This window comes from Harmonia axyridis, chromosome 1 (genome assembly GCF_914767665.1).
Source record: "Harmonia axyridis chromosome 1, icHarAxyr1.1, whole genome shotgun sequence".
NCBI lineage: Eukaryota > Metazoa > Arthropoda > Insecta > Coleoptera > Coccinellidae > Harmonia > Harmonia axyridis.
The window spans coordinates 63872274-63892361 of NC_059501.1; the positions used below are offsets into that span (position 1 = coordinate 63872274).

The 20088-nt window shown below is 35.1% G+C and overlaps 2 protein-coding genes across 6 annotated transcripts; both read left to right on the forward strand.

Annotated features, from left to right (window-relative positions):
• Positions 1-204: 204 nt before the first annotated feature.
• LOC123685928 (proton-coupled folate transporter-like) lies at positions 205-10478 on the forward strand. 5 transcript variants are annotated; one of them, XM_045625823.1, is made up of 8 exons: positions 205-463; positions 514-624; positions 1080-1340; positions 1414-1621; positions 1712-1892; positions 6508-6886; positions 8862-9102; positions 10116-10478. In XM_045625823.1, exons 2-8 carry the CDS (start codon positions 543-545, stop codon positions 10216-10218), a joined length of 1455 nt encoding a protein of 484 aa, XP_045481779.1. In that variant the 5' UTR covers positions 205-463; positions 514-542; the 3' UTR covers positions 10219-10478. The 5 variants fall into 5 exon arrangements, with proteins under 5 accessions (XP_045481779.1, XP_045481785.1, XP_045481774.1 ...); XM_045625829.1 differs by having other exon boundaries at positions 205-454; positions 493-624; XM_045625818.1 differs by having other exon boundaries at positions 205-454.
• A 2117-nt stretch (positions 10479-12595) lies between these two features.
• On the forward strand, positions 12596-14953 carry LOC123685974. Its single transcript, XM_045625872.1, has 2 exons — positions 12596-13481; positions 14416-14953. The coding sequence occupies exons 1-2, from the start codon at positions 12717-12719 to the stop codon at positions 14857-14859; spliced, it is 1209 nt and encodes a 402-aa protein (XP_045481828.1). The 5' UTR covers positions 12596-12716; the 3' UTR covers positions 14860-14953.
• Positions 14954-20088: the final 5135 nt, after the last annotated feature.

Below are 20088 nucleotides of genomic sequence, written 5' to 3' on the forward strand. Positions count from 1 at the left end.
TCTTTTTATTTTAATTTCTAATTAACTGTTTAAACTTGCCAACTATACATTTTAATCATAGTATCACAGACTAACTAGTAATCTGTGATAGTATTTTGATTTTGAAAGAGGTTATGTTATGGCTCAGAACACAGAAACTAATATAGATAGATGGAGATACATTAGGTCTATGATCGTAGATCCAATTTACAGTTGTTCTGATAATTGTGATGATTGATCAAAAATATATTTGTTTGTTTATTAATTTTATCATATTCTTCCTGGATGATGAGTAAATTTATGAAGGACTAATCTGTAGTCGGCAATGTATTTATAATTAGAACGTGATTATTAAATACATATCAACTAAAAAGTGCAATCAACAGGAAATCGTTTCAAGAGTAACAAAATAATGTTTGCAGACTTGTCAGATCAATGAGAATTATTTGATACATACCTAAATATAGAGGAATAAGTAATAATTGTGATTTCATCCAAATTTATAGATTTCAGTTTTTTGAATATTATTTTCAGGTTCCTTTTTTTCCATCTAGAAAATAGAAATGGAAAACTCCAAAGTTAAAGGTTTTAGAACATTTATAGAACTACCAGTTTTCTTCATATTGTTCAGTATCGTTTTGCAGGGTTGGTATAATAATAATAATTCCATTAGAAATAATACGAATGCATAGCCATAAATGCCATGTTTTCAGTTTTCAATATATATTTTTAAGTTGAATGTACCTTTGAATAATTAGCTCATCTATTTATACCATTTGAATCAATATATTATTCCAATGTTGATTACCCAAAGATAATTTTGAAATCAATCAAGTCAAGTGACATTTCATGAAATTAATAAAAAAGCTTACAAAGAACACAACCTGTTCTCCTAAATTGTACAAGCTATAAGTTTCTGAGAGGTCTCCCAGAGGCCTAGGAAAGTCAGGATAGAAAACAAACATAAAAACAAGCACATTATTTGATCAATTAAGTTTATGCAAAACATTTTCATGGGCTTCAAGTGATGTCTTTATTTTATTTCTTTGTATGAAATTATCTTTCATTTGTGAATGAATAATGAAAGTTAATTTTTTCAGGACCAGTATTCACAAATTTAATTATTTTTCGCACTTGTTATGTTAACCTTGGATATAATGTATCGGAATGTGCACTACTTGGATCAGAAGATAAAGATAATTATACTCAGAAATTGGAATCTATCGTTCAACCTTATGCAAATGTTATATCAATGGTAGTGGGGATACCGTCTGGAATTATTTCCGTAATTTTAGCTTTATTTATTGGATCATGGTCGGACAAATATGGTAGAAAACCAATTATAGTATTGACAACGGCAGGTATGTCAAAAAGTCTTCTGCATTTCTGCACTTGAATTCCTTGTTCAAAAGTTTTCAAAGTTTTTATTTCCAGGTCATGTTGTATCTCTGAGTATGATCACTGTTTTTTGCTTCTTCAAAAATATGTCGGCTTGGTATTTGACCCTCACATCAATTCCTATTATTCTATGTGGAGGTTTTGCATCAGCACTCACTGTTTTATTGAGTTACGTCACTGATATTACTGACGAGAACAGTAGAGGTTTAAGGTTGGTTGGATGGATGAGAAACATTTTCATCAAGTATTAAATTCATTTATCTCATGATAAATTCTGCTCGTCATTATCCATCATAAATTTACTCTTGTTTTTTCACTCCTTGATACTTTTCAGAATGGGCATATTTGAGGTGGTGCTATCGATAGGCATGCTTGTAGGAATGATTTCTAGTTCATATATATTTAATGCAGTAGATTATGTAGGAGTCTTTGTGATAGCAACTGGATCATATCTTATAGCCTTATTATATTCAATATTTATTCTTGAAGAATCTCTTCCCAATGTACAGACAGAGGTTGGTATAAAAATCCTTCTGCCAAGTATTGCTTTTAGAAAATCTAACAATTTATTTTGCTGCATACAAAATTGGGTTTGAATTTCAATTTTTGGATTCAACCATAATTACTCAATCAAGTTCTCATATTAGTTTCTTTTATTATTAGTGCATATGTCTAATATGAATATATACATACTAAGATTGTGCCAAAAGTAGCATCTATCAACATTGATCTGGTTGTGTAAAGATGATATTCATATTTTCTTTGTTGGATATGTTAAGGAGGAATAATGTATTAATAAGAAAATAGTTGCAAAAAAACTATTCCAGTAGAAATTTCTGAGGATGATGATTCTATGGAAAACTGGAATCATCTCTTATTTTTAATTTAATGGTTGAGATGTTGAAATAATAACGAGCGTTCATTTAAATTCTTGGTCAAGAGTGTTGTGGAGAAATTAGAATTGATTTTCTGCGATTACAAGTAGCGCTTAGCTTGTAACATATGTAGTTCCCAAATTCGAAGTATGTGAATAAATGTTAGTGATATGGTACAATCTAAGCGCTAATTGTAATCACAGAAAATCCACACTAATTTTTCCACAGCACTCTTGACCACGAATTTTAATGAACGTTTTTTATAATACTCCTAAGCTCAAGGCCAGAGAAAGAAATTTCCTAGTTATGGGGACCATATAGTCATCCACTGTTGACAATGCTGTTTGACGTGGAGATGAGACACAGTGTCAAAGCATACACAGAAAATAGCTTCTGCTGACTCATGCAAGCTCTAAGCATCTGGGAGGAATCGCAGAGTCCTAGGATAATTGGGATAGAAAATATTGAACATATGAAACAATTTTTCATCTGAGAATTAAAAAATTTCTCTCGCAAAATGTATTTCCAATCATTATGTACAATTGGTCTAGTGTCTGCCAGTCTGGTTGTGAATTCTTGTGACTCAACTGCTACGATTCTTAACAGAATCTGTCATAAGTGGCATAACAGCCGGCCGTCTATACGTAAAATCGAAGAACAAAGAAATTAAAAATTTTCAGAGTAGGTATGGATCTCGAATGCCGCTGCTAATTCCGTTAATGAGCACAAAACGACTAGTGGTTCTGTATACAGGGTGATTCACCGGGATGGCCTATTAGAGGTTTTTATGGAAAACTAATCATAATTTTGAGCTGAAAATTTGCATATTGGTGTTTGAGACAATGATCTTTCTCCCTGAAATATTTTTAGATCTCTAAAACCACTACTTTCTTATTTAAAATGACACACCCAGTATATTTTTGCATCATCAGATAGCTTTTTTGACGACAATTTCGGCAATATGCCATAATTTGGGTAAAAACTCAACGGTTCATGAGTTAGTGGGATTTTTATGAACGAAATGGTGTCGATGAGGACTCAAATTTTTTGAATTTTCCGGCAGAAAAGGCTTTTTTCGAAAAATATATTTTTTTTCGATTCTGCAAATACCTATAGTATTATATGACTGCGGTTTAGACCGAAAATGTACAGGGTGTTTATAATAAGATCATGAACTTGGACAACTCAAATCCATCAAAACTGAAGATTATCAAATTAGAACCTTAATTTTTGTTATTTCAGTCGATTCTACGTAGAAAAATAGTGGGGGTTACTCAAGCAAACCCTATACCTAAAATGAATACGGTAGAGCGGTGTAACTTTGCAAACGGAGGTCACTTTGCCGAACTGCCCAATATTTTAAGTTTCACTTCGTTTTCGTAAAGTTGGCCACATCTTACAGAAATCACGAATCGGAACCTTTAACCACACTATATACCCACCTGTTGCAACCGTCGCAGTCGTCTGGCGTACTTTGAATGGTGTGCTATGGTATGTTATATGTGAGCGGTTAATTTTTTAATGTGGGTATATATGCGAAATACTAGGAGTTGTGCAGAAAATATATTTAGCAGCTTACTTCACATTCATTAAACGTCACGTTAAAAAAAAACTGAAAACTTTTGGTTGAGAGGATTTCGACATTTCGGGAAATTTTCATCTGATTCTAACCACAGCAGTCGACAACTAAAATGTTCAAATTAAACATACTTTGCACAGGACTCATTTCACAAAAAAAAAAGTTACACCAAGAAAACTATAAAAACTGGTGCAAAGTCACACCGCTCTACACTACTTTAAGAGTTATCGAGAACGAACTTTAAATGTGAAAAAACCGCAATTTCTAACTGTGTGGAGTAGTCTGTGAATTCCGGAAAACACAGAAAGAAACATTCGATGTTTGGATAACTAAATTTGACATTTCAAGAATTGTAATGAATTATTCGTAATTAAAAATTGTATTGGCTTATGGATTTCCCAACAATCCCAACGAAAAATTAATTAAAATTCATAAAATGTAGAATTTAGTTATCCAAACATCGAATTTTAGTTTCTTTCTGTGTTTTCCGGAAGTCACAACTACTCCACACAGGGAGAAATACGCTCTATTAGTGATGACGTCACACACCGCCATTTTAGTTCTTCTGTCAGTGTTCGGAATCCAAACAAACAAACTGTCATTCAAATTTGTACGTTGTCGTTGAAGAAATTGGCTTATTTTGATAAATAAGATTATTTAAGCAACGATTTTACTATTAATTGATAGACAGAAGGCACGAGATTAATGCCAGTAAGTTCGAACTTGAAGTTCAACTAATAAACATGGCTTTTTACAAAATCTGGGGAACGATACAGGATTCAAACTTACTGGTATTAACCTCGTTCCTTCTGTCTGTCAATTAATACTGAAATCCTTCCTCAAATACTCTTATTTATGAAAATAAGCCAATTCCTTCAACGACACCGTACTAATTTGATTGACAATTTATTTGTTTGGATTCCGAATACTGACAGGAGAACCGAAAATGGCGGTGTGTGACGTCACACTAACAGAGCGTATTGCGGTTTTCCTCGTTTAAGGTAAAATATCATCCTGTAGATTTGCATTCAAAATTAGCATATCACATGATGAAAACTTCAAACTGGATTATCTATGCCGATTCAAGTTAAATATCTTGTGAAAGGAAGGTGCTATGAGAAAAAAAAAACTTGAAATTTAAACATCTGTATCTCTAAAACAAATCGTTTGCGGACCTATGTTATAGGAAAACGACGGGTAAGTGTATACCGATGACGAATGCAAAAATCACAGATGCCACAACAAGGGGGACGCCGACACAGCGGATATATGAAGGAAAATAATAAACCTAGAACATAGACGTGCTAGTAGTATAATAAAAGTAATCATTTTGAAACCGATAATAAAGTCATAAACCGTAAAAGGATCTGATTTTTGCTGCCGTGTCGTTCTGAAAAGATTGAAGGCAATAACGGCCGAATAGAAGATAATACAGCTGGAACAGTCCGGTTTTCAAAGCCAACACTCCACTGTGTAACAAGTGCTCCGAGTGCCAAATCGTTTGATAAAGTATGGCACAAAGGTCTGCTTTACAAATTACTGACAGCCGATTTTCCACTCTACATGGTTCAACTTGTAGCGTCTTACCTGCATTCTCGCAAGTTTAGAGCCAAAGTTGAAGCATCTTCAGAGTGGGCACTTTCAGCCGGAGTTCCGCAAGGATCTCTGCTGTTGCCGTTATTGTTTACATTATATGTATCCGACATGCCGAAAACCTCCATGACACTGTACGCTGACGATATCGCAATTCTTGCCAGTTTGTGGTGTCCTAAAATGGCAACGAGTTACCTGCAAGAAGCCATCTTGAGACTTAAATCATGGTTCGCTCGATGGAAAATCAAAGTGAACCCGGAGAAGAACGAAGCTGTTCTCTTCAGCCGAAAGAGGAAAGATCCCCAAGGATAAGGATACGTCGTAATGTTCGGTAGGAAGATCGAATGGAAAAACGAGGCCAAGTATCCTGAACTGATACTTGACAAGAAGCTTACTTGGAAGCAACACGTCACATCAGCGGTTACGAAGGGAGAGACAACAGCGGCAGCGTTGCAACCGCTACTTTGCACAAGCAGCAAAATGTCTCTTTCCAATAAGCTTTTCTCTGTAAGTCCACCATTCGTCCGGTCATGACTTATCCATGCTCGGCGTGGGGATACGTTGCAAAGACCCATATGTATAAACTTCAAGTCGTGCAGAATACGATCCTGAGATGAGGATACAAGATCTGCAAATACCATTACTAAACGATCATCCAATAAAACTGAGTGTGAAGACCTTCAACAAAGTGAAAAATCACGCAAACTCCCTTGTAAGGAAGGCTTGCGATTATGATGAAAAAGCCCATGGCACTTCCTTAGGAAGTGCGCCTTAAGCCAAACATCGTCTGGCACAGAGATTGAGATTTTTCATAAATACTTTTATTGGTAAATTGTCAACTGCTAGAGCAGAATACAATAATTCCAGCAGAGGTGATTAACAATGAGATGGAGCAGTAAAAGGCCAATGGCCTGACTGCAAAAGAGGAAGAAGTCCAAAGATTTGCGGGAAACTTATAACCCTTGCACAATCGAAATATATTGTCTTTGGATATGTACTATATATACTATGTTTTGCCTGACAGTTGTGGGCTCGGTGGAGGGTTGATTTAGTTAAGTATTGTGTATATTTTTCATATTTCAGGGAAAGTTTGACAACTTATTCAATTTCAACGAAATTAAGGAAATGACTGCTACAACTTTCAAGAGAAGACCAAACCATAAACGACTCCTCATCATGCTTTGCCTCACAATAACTTCTTTATTCATATTTGCGGTTATGTCAGAAGGAGGTTCTTTATATCTTTATCTACGCCTGAAGTTCGAATGGACCCTGAAGGAATATACATTGTTCACTAGTGTCAGAGATGTAGCTTCAATTGGTGGCACAATTTTTGGTGTATACATGCTACATAAGAAACTCAAAGTTGATGAGAGCATTTTGATTTTAATGGGTTTGATTTCTTGCTTGGACGGAACACTTGTTCAGGGTTTGGCTAGTACAAATATGCATATCTATTTCGGTAAGAAAATTTAGAAAACATATTATTCTCTTTCACCATAAAGCGTCAAATGTAATGACATATTTGAGTGTTTCTGAGTATTTGATGCTGTTTCTTTTCAAAGCAGGGTAACTGTACACTACTATTAATAAACCCTAGATAATTTTTCACCAGAAAATCTATTTCTGTGTCGTGAGATATTATTTCTTTAGATGACAAAAAGTTGTTATTGATTATAAAACCAAATAAAAAAAAATAAAATTGTCAAAACTACAGAATTGAACGAGATATCTGAAATATCAAAAACTAAACATAAAGATTGAAGTATTGTACTCTAGAAAATTGAATTGATTGTTTAACTTGAAAATATTGATTCAATGTATTGAAATTCATAAAGCTGTAAAAATTCTGCATAAGGTAGTTAATATCACTATAAATTAATATTGATCTTATTTATTTAATACTCCTATACGAATTCATTTTATGTATTATAGTCATATCGTATAATCTTCTCAAGGCTCCCACAAACAAACGCAGCAAATGCGAATATACTGCTCCACTAAAGTTATGGAAGTTCATACATTTTGAGACCGATTTTTTCACCAATTTTGGAAATATAAGAAATCTGAATGTTTACTCACTCTAAATAATTTTTTCGCCCATTCCTTTATGAGTTTCACAGTTTCAGTTGAAAATTTATTTTTCATTTCTGTAGTACAAAATCAGTTCACTCATAAATTTGAAATGAAATGAAAAGGAGAATTGAAAAGGATGGTCTCCTCGAACATCAACCACAGCTTGACAACGCGTTTGCATACTTTCGATCAGATTGTTGAAGTAGTCTGAGTTCTTGAAGAATATGAGGAAGTGGTTACGGTGAGAATCTAAATCTCTTTGTAGCTGATCGCAAGCGTGTTCAATGGGATTGAGGTTTGACGACTGAGGTGGCAAGGCCAACTGCGGAATACCATGAATTTCCAGTTCTTCATCGACAAATTACACATGGGGTGACGCATTATCGTCCAAAAATAAGAAATTTGGCTCAATAGCAGCACGAAACAAAGGGTATCGTCAATGAGTTGATCCATGTAAATCTGCGCATTCATGTTATCATCAAGCCCCAACAATTCTGTACACGTGGACTATCCGAAAACCGTCCATATCTCGACTCATCTGTGAACAAAACAGACATCCATTGAACGTTCCAATCCACGTGTTCATTGGCCAATTTCAATCGCAGTCGATTATGATTTTGAGCCAATGGAATACTTCTCAAAAGTCGTCTGGAATGTAGATTAATGCGTCGAAGTCTTCGACGAACTGTTCAATCGAAACCAAAACACCAGAAGTGTTCAAAAGCCGCTGTTGCATGATTCGACAAGTACTCAAAGGCTCTCTACGTGTAGACACAGTTGGAAAGCGATCTTGAGCATGAGTGGTAGATCTTGGGCGTCCACTTCTCGGTCTTTTGGTCACATTTCTAGTTTCTCGATATCAACGGACGAGTCGGAAAACTACGATTTCACTAACTTGAAAGCCTTCGATCTTACCAATAGCCCTATTGGCTTCATCTACACTGATTTTAGAACGTGAAACAACTACTGATCCAAAGTTCTTAGAAACGCAAATGATAAGAACATGCCTGAAAAAGAAACAGTTTTAAAACAAGGAGTAAAAAAATCCATTCAGATATAGAAAGTAAACATTTCATTTCTCATAAATGAACATTTGTTAGATAAGAATCGGCAACTTCTTGTACTTCTTTAACTTTTATGGATCATCAATCGATAATAAATTAGTAGGATCCAGGCTCAGATGCGGTACGAATGAACTGCCCCTCTAAAGTTAATTAATTTATTATAATTTGTTAACTCACTGTCAGATTAGGATGAGAATACCCTTGCATCAGATGCTCAGAATTACCAGTTGGATTGAATGTTGACATAAACTAAAGCCAATTGGTGTGATGATGTTTACCATTATGATTTTGTTTTAGGGGGTTGTGTCAGATTTTTGACTGGAAATGTGAGTCCCATGCTACGTTCCTTGATATCAAAAATAGCTGAGGCAGATGAAGTGGGTAAAATTTTTTCCGTATTGATTATGTTTGAAAATATTCTGCAAATGTTAGGTGGACCGCTCTATACATTCATTTATAATTATACGTTGGATACACATCCTGAATTCTTCAATTTCGTTACTGCAGGAATTTTGGGAGTGACAGTCATACTAACTATGTAAGTGAGATGGTATTGCTCGATCTAATGAAAAATAACGATATAAAGGGTGTTTTTTTAGAGCTATAGAACTTTAAATTGCAATAAAACAACGATGGATTATTCGATTGACATGAATTTTATTTATCCGCAAGATAATATTGAGGCATTACATTTTAAATATGATTTCTGGCATATGACCGCCTGGCTCGGATGTAGTCCAATCTCGACGTCCAATTTTCGATGACTTTATCCAACATTTGTGGCCGTATATTGGCAATAACACGGCGAATGTTGTCTTCCAAATAGTCAAGGGTTTGTGGCTTATCCGCAAATGACTTTACATAACCCCACAGAAAGTAGTCTAGCGGTGTTAAATCACAAGATCTTGGAGGCCAATTCACAGGTCCAAAACGTGAAATTAGGCGTTCACCAAACGTGTCTTTCAATAAATCGATTGTGGCACGAGCTGTGTGATATGTTGCACCGTCTTGTTGGAACCACTGCTCCTGGACATCATGGTTGTTCAATTCAGGAATGACAAAGTTAGTAATCATGGCTCTATACCGATCACCATTGACTGTAACGTTCTGGCCATCATCGTTTTTGAAGAAGTACGGACCAATGATTCCACCAGCCCATAAAGCGCACCAAACAGTCAGTTTTTCTGGATGTAACGGTGTTTCGACATACACTCGAGGATTAGCTTCACTCTAAATGCGGCAGTTTTGTTTGTTGACGTAGCCATTCAACCAGAAGTGCGCTTCATCGCTAAGCAAAATAAAATGGACGTAGTGCGCAATACGTATTCCGCACAGAACCATTATTTTCGAAATGAAATTGCACTATTTGCAAGCGTTGTTCAGGCGTGAGTCTATTCATGATGAATTGCCAAACCAAACTGAGAATAAATCACTTGACAGCTGTTGAATCGGTCACCATCTTGAACAGTAATGCCAACTTAAAGTTATATACCTCGAAAAAAACACCCGTTATCTATTATATGATGGAGGTTAACGTTTGAAATGTTTCAGAATTTTGGCTGTGATTCATCTCAGATCGCCAGCTGAACCAAGATTCGCAATTTTGTATGACGATCCTTCGACTACCAATGAAATTACTAACAATGGGTGTTGAGGGAGATAACCTTTAACTTTTTAGTATACAGATTAACGTACCTGCGAAATGATTATGTTATTTTTTCAAGAATAAAGTAACTGTGATAGTGGAGGAATTATGTGATATGGAAAGGTATATAAGGTTTTAAATTGGATGGAATATGTTACTTATTATATTATACGAATCCTATTGATATTTTTATATCAGTTTTATATATAGGTACGATATACATAATTAATAAAATAATAAATAAAAAAATAAAATATTTTCAAAATGAAGCTTCAATAAACTACTAAATTATATAATCCCTTCAACCTTAGGCCCTTTCATGACTAGTCGGTACGTCAACGGTACGGGATCGCATTCTTAGAAATGAGCTAAATATATTGTATTCAGTTCCTTTCTATACAAAAAAAGTAAAATATTTGAAAACATTTATTTTGACAAAATGAAATGGATACCACGAGAAAATAGGAGGAGCGTAGTCTGAATTTTCTTAGGGAGTTCGAAATGACTGCATATTTTCAGCTGAAAAAGTCTCGTCAATATTTATCGCTCATATGATCTGCTCAGATGTCTGCAAACTTCTTTAATAATTTCATTATGGTTGGAATGAGGTGCAGTTCGATTTGAAAAAAGTTTGTAAACATCAGCAGATCATATATGAGCGATAGATAGTGATGATAATGTGTATAAATGCGCCATAGTTTGTAACAAATGAATCCATACATAAGGATCTCAAAATTAAAACAATGATTGAAATCACTGAATAGTGACGAAAAAACATATGAGGATTTGAAAATACATTATAATTCATTTATAAATGAAATTGCTACAAAGATTTAGGAAACACCAAAATCCTTTTACAGCTCCCAATGCTACTTCAAGAAAAATGAAGGAATCCAACAGAAAATTATTTAAATACTAGAAAAACTCAAAGAGAACAAGTTACAAGCTGGCGGAAAGAGAAGATTGGAGATGGAAGGTGTATATGGTAGGGATCAAGGGATCACCGAGTTGACATATTGACGATTCCATCTGTGGCCCCAGGATAAAACACTGCAATCCTCTGAGAGAGGGTCCACCATAAAAATTAGTTAAAACGCCTCGACAAAACAACAATCAATAAGGAAGGATAGTTAGAAACTATTCATTTCATTTCCTTTATACTTCTAACAAAGTGTCCGTCAAGCGTAAAAATCACGAGTACAAATCGAATGAATCAGAGACGAGTGTACCCGATCCAACTATGAAAAACGGTAAATTTTAATTTACCTATTACCTCTTTAGCATGAAAACAGTTATTTTTCAACGCTCTTTTCCGTAACAGAGTAACATATCATAATTTTTCGAATTATGAGTTTCCTACCTAAGTTTAACTTCAGTTTTAGAGTCGGCGTATACGCTTCCCCGGAATATCTCTCACATGGCCTACTCTTTCTAACTGCCCAGAATGATGCCCTGAAATGCAGTGATGCCAATTCTATGCTGGAAGGTCATCTCGTAATACCATATTTTTTTTACATCAGCCATTGGTGCATAGATTGAGGTTAAAGTGATAAAACGTTCTGATTATTTGCTTAGTTATTTTGGTGTTGGAAGAGAAAATAAATGAATTACGAAAAAATGTGTAAAAATTGTTGATATCTGCGGTAATCAACAAGTAAGTTATTAGAATTAGAAACCGATGATTTTAGTTCATTGTTGAGAAATGATAATAGGTATTATTACATGTTCACAAATGGAATTTCTCCATTATGACGAAAATGTAGATACAAATATTTTTGTAGTGGGTTATCATCTTTGTTTTCCATCGCTGGATACTTCTTTTAGAGTTTAGAGATAATGAAATTAATTTTATTGAAGCTAATAATCAGAGGAGAGTTTTGAAATTTACATTTATGAAATTTTTTGAAGGTTGGTATAATTTTTTACGACAAATGTTCATTACGCCAGCAAGTTTGATTGAATCAGTTTTTTTTCTGTAAAATTCTGGTTTGATAGAATTTAAGTTTGGGATAATAGAACAGAATAAAATAGTTTTCGAGTGTCGATCGAGAGTCAATCTTTGTACTTATATTTATGATTGATTTTTATTTTATGGAATGTTTGATTGAGTTTGAATGTCCAAGAAATCTGAATCTTCCCCTTAAGGAACTCATTATTATAGCTGCCTCGTCATGTTGTGGTCTAGATTATTTGCGGTAAAATGATTATGAAACTGATCACAAATAAATAAAATGCTTTAATTTTTTGAGGAATTACATCTCAAACTGTCTATACACCCCTCCTACTTTCCATATCTCCGGTATTTCATGACACTCCGATGTTATAGCGGCAACGTCTAACCTTCCGGCCTGCTAGATAAAGTAGGTAATCCCTCCTAATCAATTATCGGAATAACGTGTATACTACAAGGTCAAACTGATTGGTCACGAATTTCTACAAGTTGTCCTGATCCGATACAGTTAGTTTTTGATTTAAGATAGATTCACTCGTTTCTAAACCAGTGCAACATGGAGTGTGAAGTGCGTTCGTGGATATCTGACGTATTCAAAGCTCGCAATTTTGAAACGATAGAGGTCGATATTATCGATGATGATAACAAAGGTGGATCCCTAGGTGATATTATATTCGTCAAAGTGGTAGGACGTGCAGAACAAAATATACAAACCTTCAATATATTGATCAAGCGGGGTAAATCAAATAGTGTGATACTTGATGATCTGAACTTAAGAGTTGCATATATGAATGAAATAAACCTATACTCTAAAATCATACCATTCCTTCGAAAATTCGCTGAACACAGAAACTTGACACCTTACGAAAATATACCACAATGTTTCGGAACAATAACAAAGGAGGACCTGTATGTTATTCTAATGGAGAATCTTAGACCAAAAGGTTTCAAGATGTGCCAATTAAATGAACCTCAAAGCTTGGCATGTGTCAAGCTTGTCCTGGAGGCCTATGCCAAATGGCAAGCATTGTGTTTAGCTGTTAAGGATCAAGAACCAGATGTATTCAAGACTTTTGGAGAAATCAATAAGGATTTTCAAGAGAAGAAAATGAATAAACTTTACAAAGCATCTGTCAAGAAAGAATTAGATTTTGTAATTGGATTGTACAAAGAACGATGTGAGAAAAAAATGGTAGACAAATTAGAAAACGCCAAAAACAATTTGGAAGACATTTTTCGTCGCAGCTCTACTTCTGAAGACTGCAGCTTTTCTGTGATAAGACATGGGGACTGTTGGAACAACAATTTCTTATTCACATTTGTAGGTTCACTTAAGGTTTTTATTTTCATTAAGAGGGGAGTAACGCGGGATGGAAAAACTTTTATACTTTTCAAAAAAAATTCCATTCTTATACGAAGGGTGTCCATAAAAAATAGTGCAATAAAATATTTCCGCAATGATTAATTGTAGACCAAAGAATAGTATTTAGGTAGAAATGAGATGTGATTCATCATGATGTCATTGTTGTCGGTTAGCTTATTTAGGTAAGGGGTTCTTATGATATGTTCCTTTCAAAATTGGCATGTTGTCTCGGTCTCGAGTTATCGTATTTACGGCCGGACGGTACCACGGAATAATGACTGTCATCGCAACGACATAATAGAGCGATCTGTTCGGGGAACGACCTCTCAAAAAACAGATGGAACTTTATCTTTGGTACAGTTTCCTATGATGCTCTTCATATAAAAATATTATTAATTTTTCCAAAAACAATACCATTTTCATTAAAAAAGTTTGAAACGTTGATCGTTTTTTACCTACTATACAGGGTGTAATTATCCCCCTTTACCCTATATCATAGATACATTTGAAATCCTTTTCAAAAACGACTTCACCCACTTCCTATGATTTTTAAATATTTTTGATATCTCCGAAAATAAAAGCGCCATGAAATATCGATAGCGTAATTAAAAAAATAGTGAAATTAGTGCCCCTAATAGAGTCTTAATAAACGAGTTCAATAATATGGATATTATTGAGTTTAATGGAAATAGGCTGATTTTCTAAATTGCCTTCCTTGTATCTCAGAAACAAAATGCTGTTACATTTTTAGCTATATCTGTTCATGTTAACAGAGAACATGATATGTTTTTCATATTTTTTCTATATGTCTTATAAGACTTCATCTTTGGGTATATAATATGATCTCGAAGTTGAATTTCAAAAGTACTATACCATTTATTTTTTTTTTTAGAATGAAGAAACATTAGAGCCAGAAAAAGTGGTCATAATCGATTGGCAGAACTCATTTCTTGGTCCTCCACTGGCTGATATCACTCAGTACCTTCTTTCCACATGTTCTCTGTCAGAGTATGAACGCATAGAAGATTTATTGAAATTTTATTACAATATTATCTCATCAAAACTCATCGAGTTTGGAAGTAATCCTGAAAAATGTTTTTCTTGGAGTGACTGCTATGATAATTTTAAAGAATGTCTGCCAAGAGCGGTTTATTCAAAACCAATTTTTGTAAGAGCAAGTCTCACCACTGCATTCAACACTTCATTTGATATCAGCAAATCCCCAGATGATGGCGATTTCCATGGAATGTTCAGTGATGAATTGAAAGATTCCGAAGAATATTTCAGAAGGATTGATAATACTCTCAAAATATTCATGGGAAAAGAGTTACTTTGAATAAGTTTACAATTAAAGTCAATTCAATATGTGAAAATTGTATTATATCAGTATTATATAATATTTTTTCATAAGAGAAAACGATCGATATCTATTACAGTAGTTTTTTTCAATTGCCTTGATGGTTTCGACTCATCAGTCGATATAATTTTATAAGTATTATTATATAAGTATGTCTGATCGTCTACTGAGGTGTTGAGTCATAATTAGCATATCGTGGATACGAGAATAGGTATACCGGGTGATTTTTTTAAAGTAGCAAAAGGAAGCATCTTACGGAAAAATATTTCGAATCAAAGGTTGCTGATTTTGAAGGGGAAGTCTATTAATGTTGTTTCTTACATTTATCACCTAAGGTGTTTTTTTTTCTTCATTTTTGTATGAGATTTATAGGCCATCATATGGCCTCATCTCAGTATCTTTTTATAATAATAATAATAACCATAAAAAATGAAGTCCAACTGAGGCTACATAATAGGAACCTCACTAACAACAAAACGACAATTGAAGAAAACTGCGGTTGTGCTGAAAACCAACACAACATCAATGCACATATGAACTCTGAGGAACAAAACAACGCAGATGTGATAGCAATAAGTGATGCTCAACGACGGAATATATATGCTGCACCCGTCGAAAATCCAGAAGAAGACCAAAGAGAACTACTGGAGCGATTATTTGCCGCAATGAACAGATGCGTTATAGATTTTGAGGGCACAGATCCATTGAGACGACCGATTCTGCCAAGATTGAGGACATCCAAGAAACTATCTCATCTTCTGGTCATGACCAACAAGGAGATTATACCCAAGTATCTTTCTGACTACCATGATCTCGAATCATTAGGCATTGTCCTAATAGAACGCGAATGCGCGATCATCGTAAGTTCGCGCGAATTTTACTCGTACGAACGCGCGATCAAACATATTGAACTCTAATAGGTGTCCTAACTGACAATCGCACGACGCGGTCGCGCGACTCAAATGTTTGAAACCCTATTCGCGCGAACTTAGTTCGTACGAACGCGCGATCAAACATATTGAATTTGAATAGGTGTCCTAATTGAAATTCGTGCGAAAACGTCGGAGTGGTACCGCGCCCGCGCGATTGCAATCGTCTCTGATCATATTGCATAGGTAGTCAAATGCTTCTGGTGACATAGACATATAATCATAAAATGCAGACTCATCTTCTCGTAAGTCAAAATATTGATTGTGAAATTCACCACGATTTGGTCTCATTTTCAACAAAGCACTTTGCGTCCCACGTTGTTTTTTTTCATTTCCATCTAAATCCGCACAAAACGTCATCCAAATATTTCCCGACAGAAAACATTTTGCGTGTCTGACGTCCAGGGTTGTTGGTATCGACCGTGCCACTGCCCGGTCACGCTCGCTCCCGTCGTCAAATCGCGCGAGCAAGATTCGCATAATCGCTTATTCGCGTTCTATTAGGACACCCAGTTTTTGACGTCGCGCGAACACGCGATGGTCGCATCGCGCATTCGCGTTCTATTAGGACAATGCCTTACACCTCATCATATACTGTGCAGCATTTTCAAAAGCAACAGTGCTAGGTGTGAAGCCATAATAATAATAATGCCAGAACCTCTTCCATTTAATTCCTCCTTGTTAAGGGGGTCAAATTTGAAATTTCAATTGCAATCCCCCTTGTCTTATTGCAGATTTAAATTTTATTTTGTAAGCAGTAAAAATATTTTTTTGTTAATCTGGCAACGACATTTTCCTTCGAATAGCAGAACCAGAAACCTTAATGGCATTTGCCTTGAAGTGTTCACTTCGAAGAACCCCGAAATTTCAATAAGGACTCCAAAGGAACCAATATACAGGGTGCGGCAGAGCCGATTGACGAGTTTTGACAGGTCATAACTCGGAATGTGGAGGGGGCAGGTAGGTGCGAAAGGGGTCTTCGTGTTCCTTAGAGTCAGTAGTTTTTATTTAACACCATGCATTGGACCGGAGTGCATCGAGGATTTACCGTTCGCACATTTTCAAAGAAAACAAAACAACGTCCAATTCCTTCTAGTCGAACAGTTGGTATTTCGTCCCAACTCCCAACTACACCACCAAAGATCAGCTGCTTAGAGTCGAATATGAATCAACCAGTTTCAAATGGAATCAGGTAACATGCAATATTTCTCCATATCTCTAAGGCTCTCACCGTACCGCTAGCTAGCTATGAAGAGATCTAAAGGGGTGCCACTGATTCTTGAGGAGAAATGCGACCACGTCAAGGGGTGGGCTTGGTGAATCAGAACCTGAAATGCTACAAGGGCGGATAAGAAGGGCATATAGGGGTGAATCATAATCACTCAAGCACTCTTTCTCTGAAATTATAATTATCTAATCAATCAACAAATATATAATTTAGGGTATCACGTTTTCGTGGGGATAATTAAAACACTGATGGACGACAGACGACAACTTTATTGTAGTACAGTACTTACTGTTCAGTTACTACCCGTAACTTACTCCATTTTTTCCAGTTTTATACCTGGATTACAAACAAAAAATCATATTGTACACCGTGAATTTCTTCTTCCTTTTCTTATTCTCTAAGTTGCATACCTACGCAATGGTGTAATGGTGCCTGCAGACTAATTAGGATAGGGGAAAATTATTCTCTATTATATCTTTCTGAGACCCTATGAATGAGAAAATTGTATGCACAAGTACCACGAAAGACCATTGTTACACTAATGCAGGTACATTTATATTAAGTATTATAATAATAATAATTAAAATGTTTATTTGACCCACATACAAAACTTTCTTACAATCTGTATAACATTATGCACTAATTAAACTAACAAGAGTTCCTTTAACCCTCAAAATGTCAAAAAAAACATTAGAAAAAAAATATATCTTTCCATTGGCAAGCCACTGGATCTGCCTTGTGTGGGAAATTATTATTTCATTTTTCATTTACTCAAAAACAAAGGGACACTCAAAGAGAAACAAATCAAGATGATACAGAAAAAAAAAACATCTTATCTTGAAAGGAAAGAAAAACTGAGCAAGCAGGCATCTAAACATGAACAAATGAATTTTTATACAGAGCATTTCTTCGACCGCTTCTGCCGACATCATTTTCAACCAATTTTTGATTTTCCTCTTGAATTCATTGAGAGTTGCAGAATTTTTTATTGTTGTTGGAACCTTATTGTAAATAAAGGGGGATAGGTACGTATGTGACCTCTGACCTATCGTATTGTGACGACAAATTCGGCTAGACTCAGACATTATGTCTAATTGCCTTTTGTCTCCACAATAATATACAGTGGAATTTGAGGGGATCTGTAAAATACCAATAAGTGTAGCAGGGAAATATTATCGTTTTTACTGTGGTAACCTCTGTGAATAATAATGTAATACCTAAGTTGATAAAAAAGGACCATGTTTACTACTAAATAATCCGGTCATATCTGATCGAATTTAACAGATGTTCGTACATAGAAATAGTATGCGAGAATTTATACCTAGTTAATACTTATTGAATCAGAAATTACTTACAGTTTTGTTAACTAAATTGAATTGGAACTCGTTGACTTCTTATGTATGAACTAACGTCTGAAACACATCGGGGGTTCAAATAAAACTTCGATTCCTGGACTCGAACCAGTCTCCGGATGCTACTTCCAGGACCGCCGCCAGACATTTAGGCGCCACGGCGAAATAAAATTTTGGCGCCCTGCTTAGCCTAATTTCTCTCAATTTTCGTTGAAAGAGCCTCTGGAATCGTATTTTTAAAGTTAAACTCATCTTGTCAAATTTATCCAAGGACGTTTTATCGATTTCATCAAAAAACGTTCTGCATTATTCAAAAGTATGATGCTCTATAAGTCTATACTGTCCATAGTAAACAGAAAACGTAGTTCTTAAAGGTGCATTCAAGTACATAACAATAGTTAGAGTCTATTCAATCTAAAAAAAATTGGCTCCTGGTAATTCTATTATTTTACTACAAAAAGTGGTCACTGAAAAAGCAGTTTTGTGTCAATAAATATGTCTCGTTTTATTAACTAACTGCGCCCCGGAAAAATGTCCGGTTTGTCTGTCCTGGCGGCGGCCCTGGCTACTCCTCCAATACTCAATGTTTATCTATTCTGTTCAAAATTCCACACGGTTTTACTATTGAATCGCTCCTTGAGAGTAAAATCTCCAAAAGAAACCCTTTCAGATCAGGCTAAAGGAATCTATTAACAATTATAACCCTTGGTTATAGCCCTTTGGGAATAACAACGATAATTAATTTTCACTTGAATTCAGTGTGGATTATGTTATTATAAAAAGAAAAACAACCAACTTTCTTGCCATCGACAGATAATTGTGTAGGCTTGCATATTTTTGAGTCTGGAATTCAACAAGTCTTATTTTGATCTCAAGTCTTCTTTTTGTATAAAGACGCCTCTATACTCCTATTTCTCCGATTTCCTTATTTGGTCTAAATGGGAGACTTTTCTCCGTACTGCATGTCACTTTTTTCTTCTATTTGGTTCTTTGAAAGAGGTATTTCCTCTTATCTGTCATTCTTATTTCAATCTGTAGTATCTTTCTTAATTCCTTATTTTCATGCTCTTTCAGCGTCTCTATTTCTTTTTTTTTTGTCTGTTAAATATTTCGTCCATAGTTTCAATTTTCAATTCTTCTCTAATTTGTTGGTTGATTATATACTATGGGGCGCCAACCGCTGTTCTGATTACTGTATTTAGTGTACTTTGCAACTTGTCTTTATTATTTTCTTTCATATTATACCAGGGTACTCCTGCATACGTAATGCTTGGTACCAGCACTATTTTTATTATCTCAATCTTGTTTTCTGAGGAAACTGTTCGTTAAAGTTCGTTCTTTCATCTAGAATTACTGCCGGGTGTTTTGCTTCCTTTTTCCATTCTATCGTCTGATTTGAACCAAGCTATCGAGTGTGGTAACGTTTGGTTCTGCGGTTGAATCGGTGACGTAGAAGGGTTAATTCATGACGTCACTTGTGATTTTTATGAGTTCATTTCATGATACGAGTACGTTTTCAATTACATTTTATTTCTTGGCTTTTCCAATTTTTTTCTACTTACTTGGTTCCGAGCTTGCTTCCAGTTTGGGATTCGCCTCATCTGAGAAAATTCGTTTATTTAAACGAAACAATTCGATAAAATCTTATCAATGAAGATAACAGGTATGAATTGGAAATATTGATAACCTATAGATATCA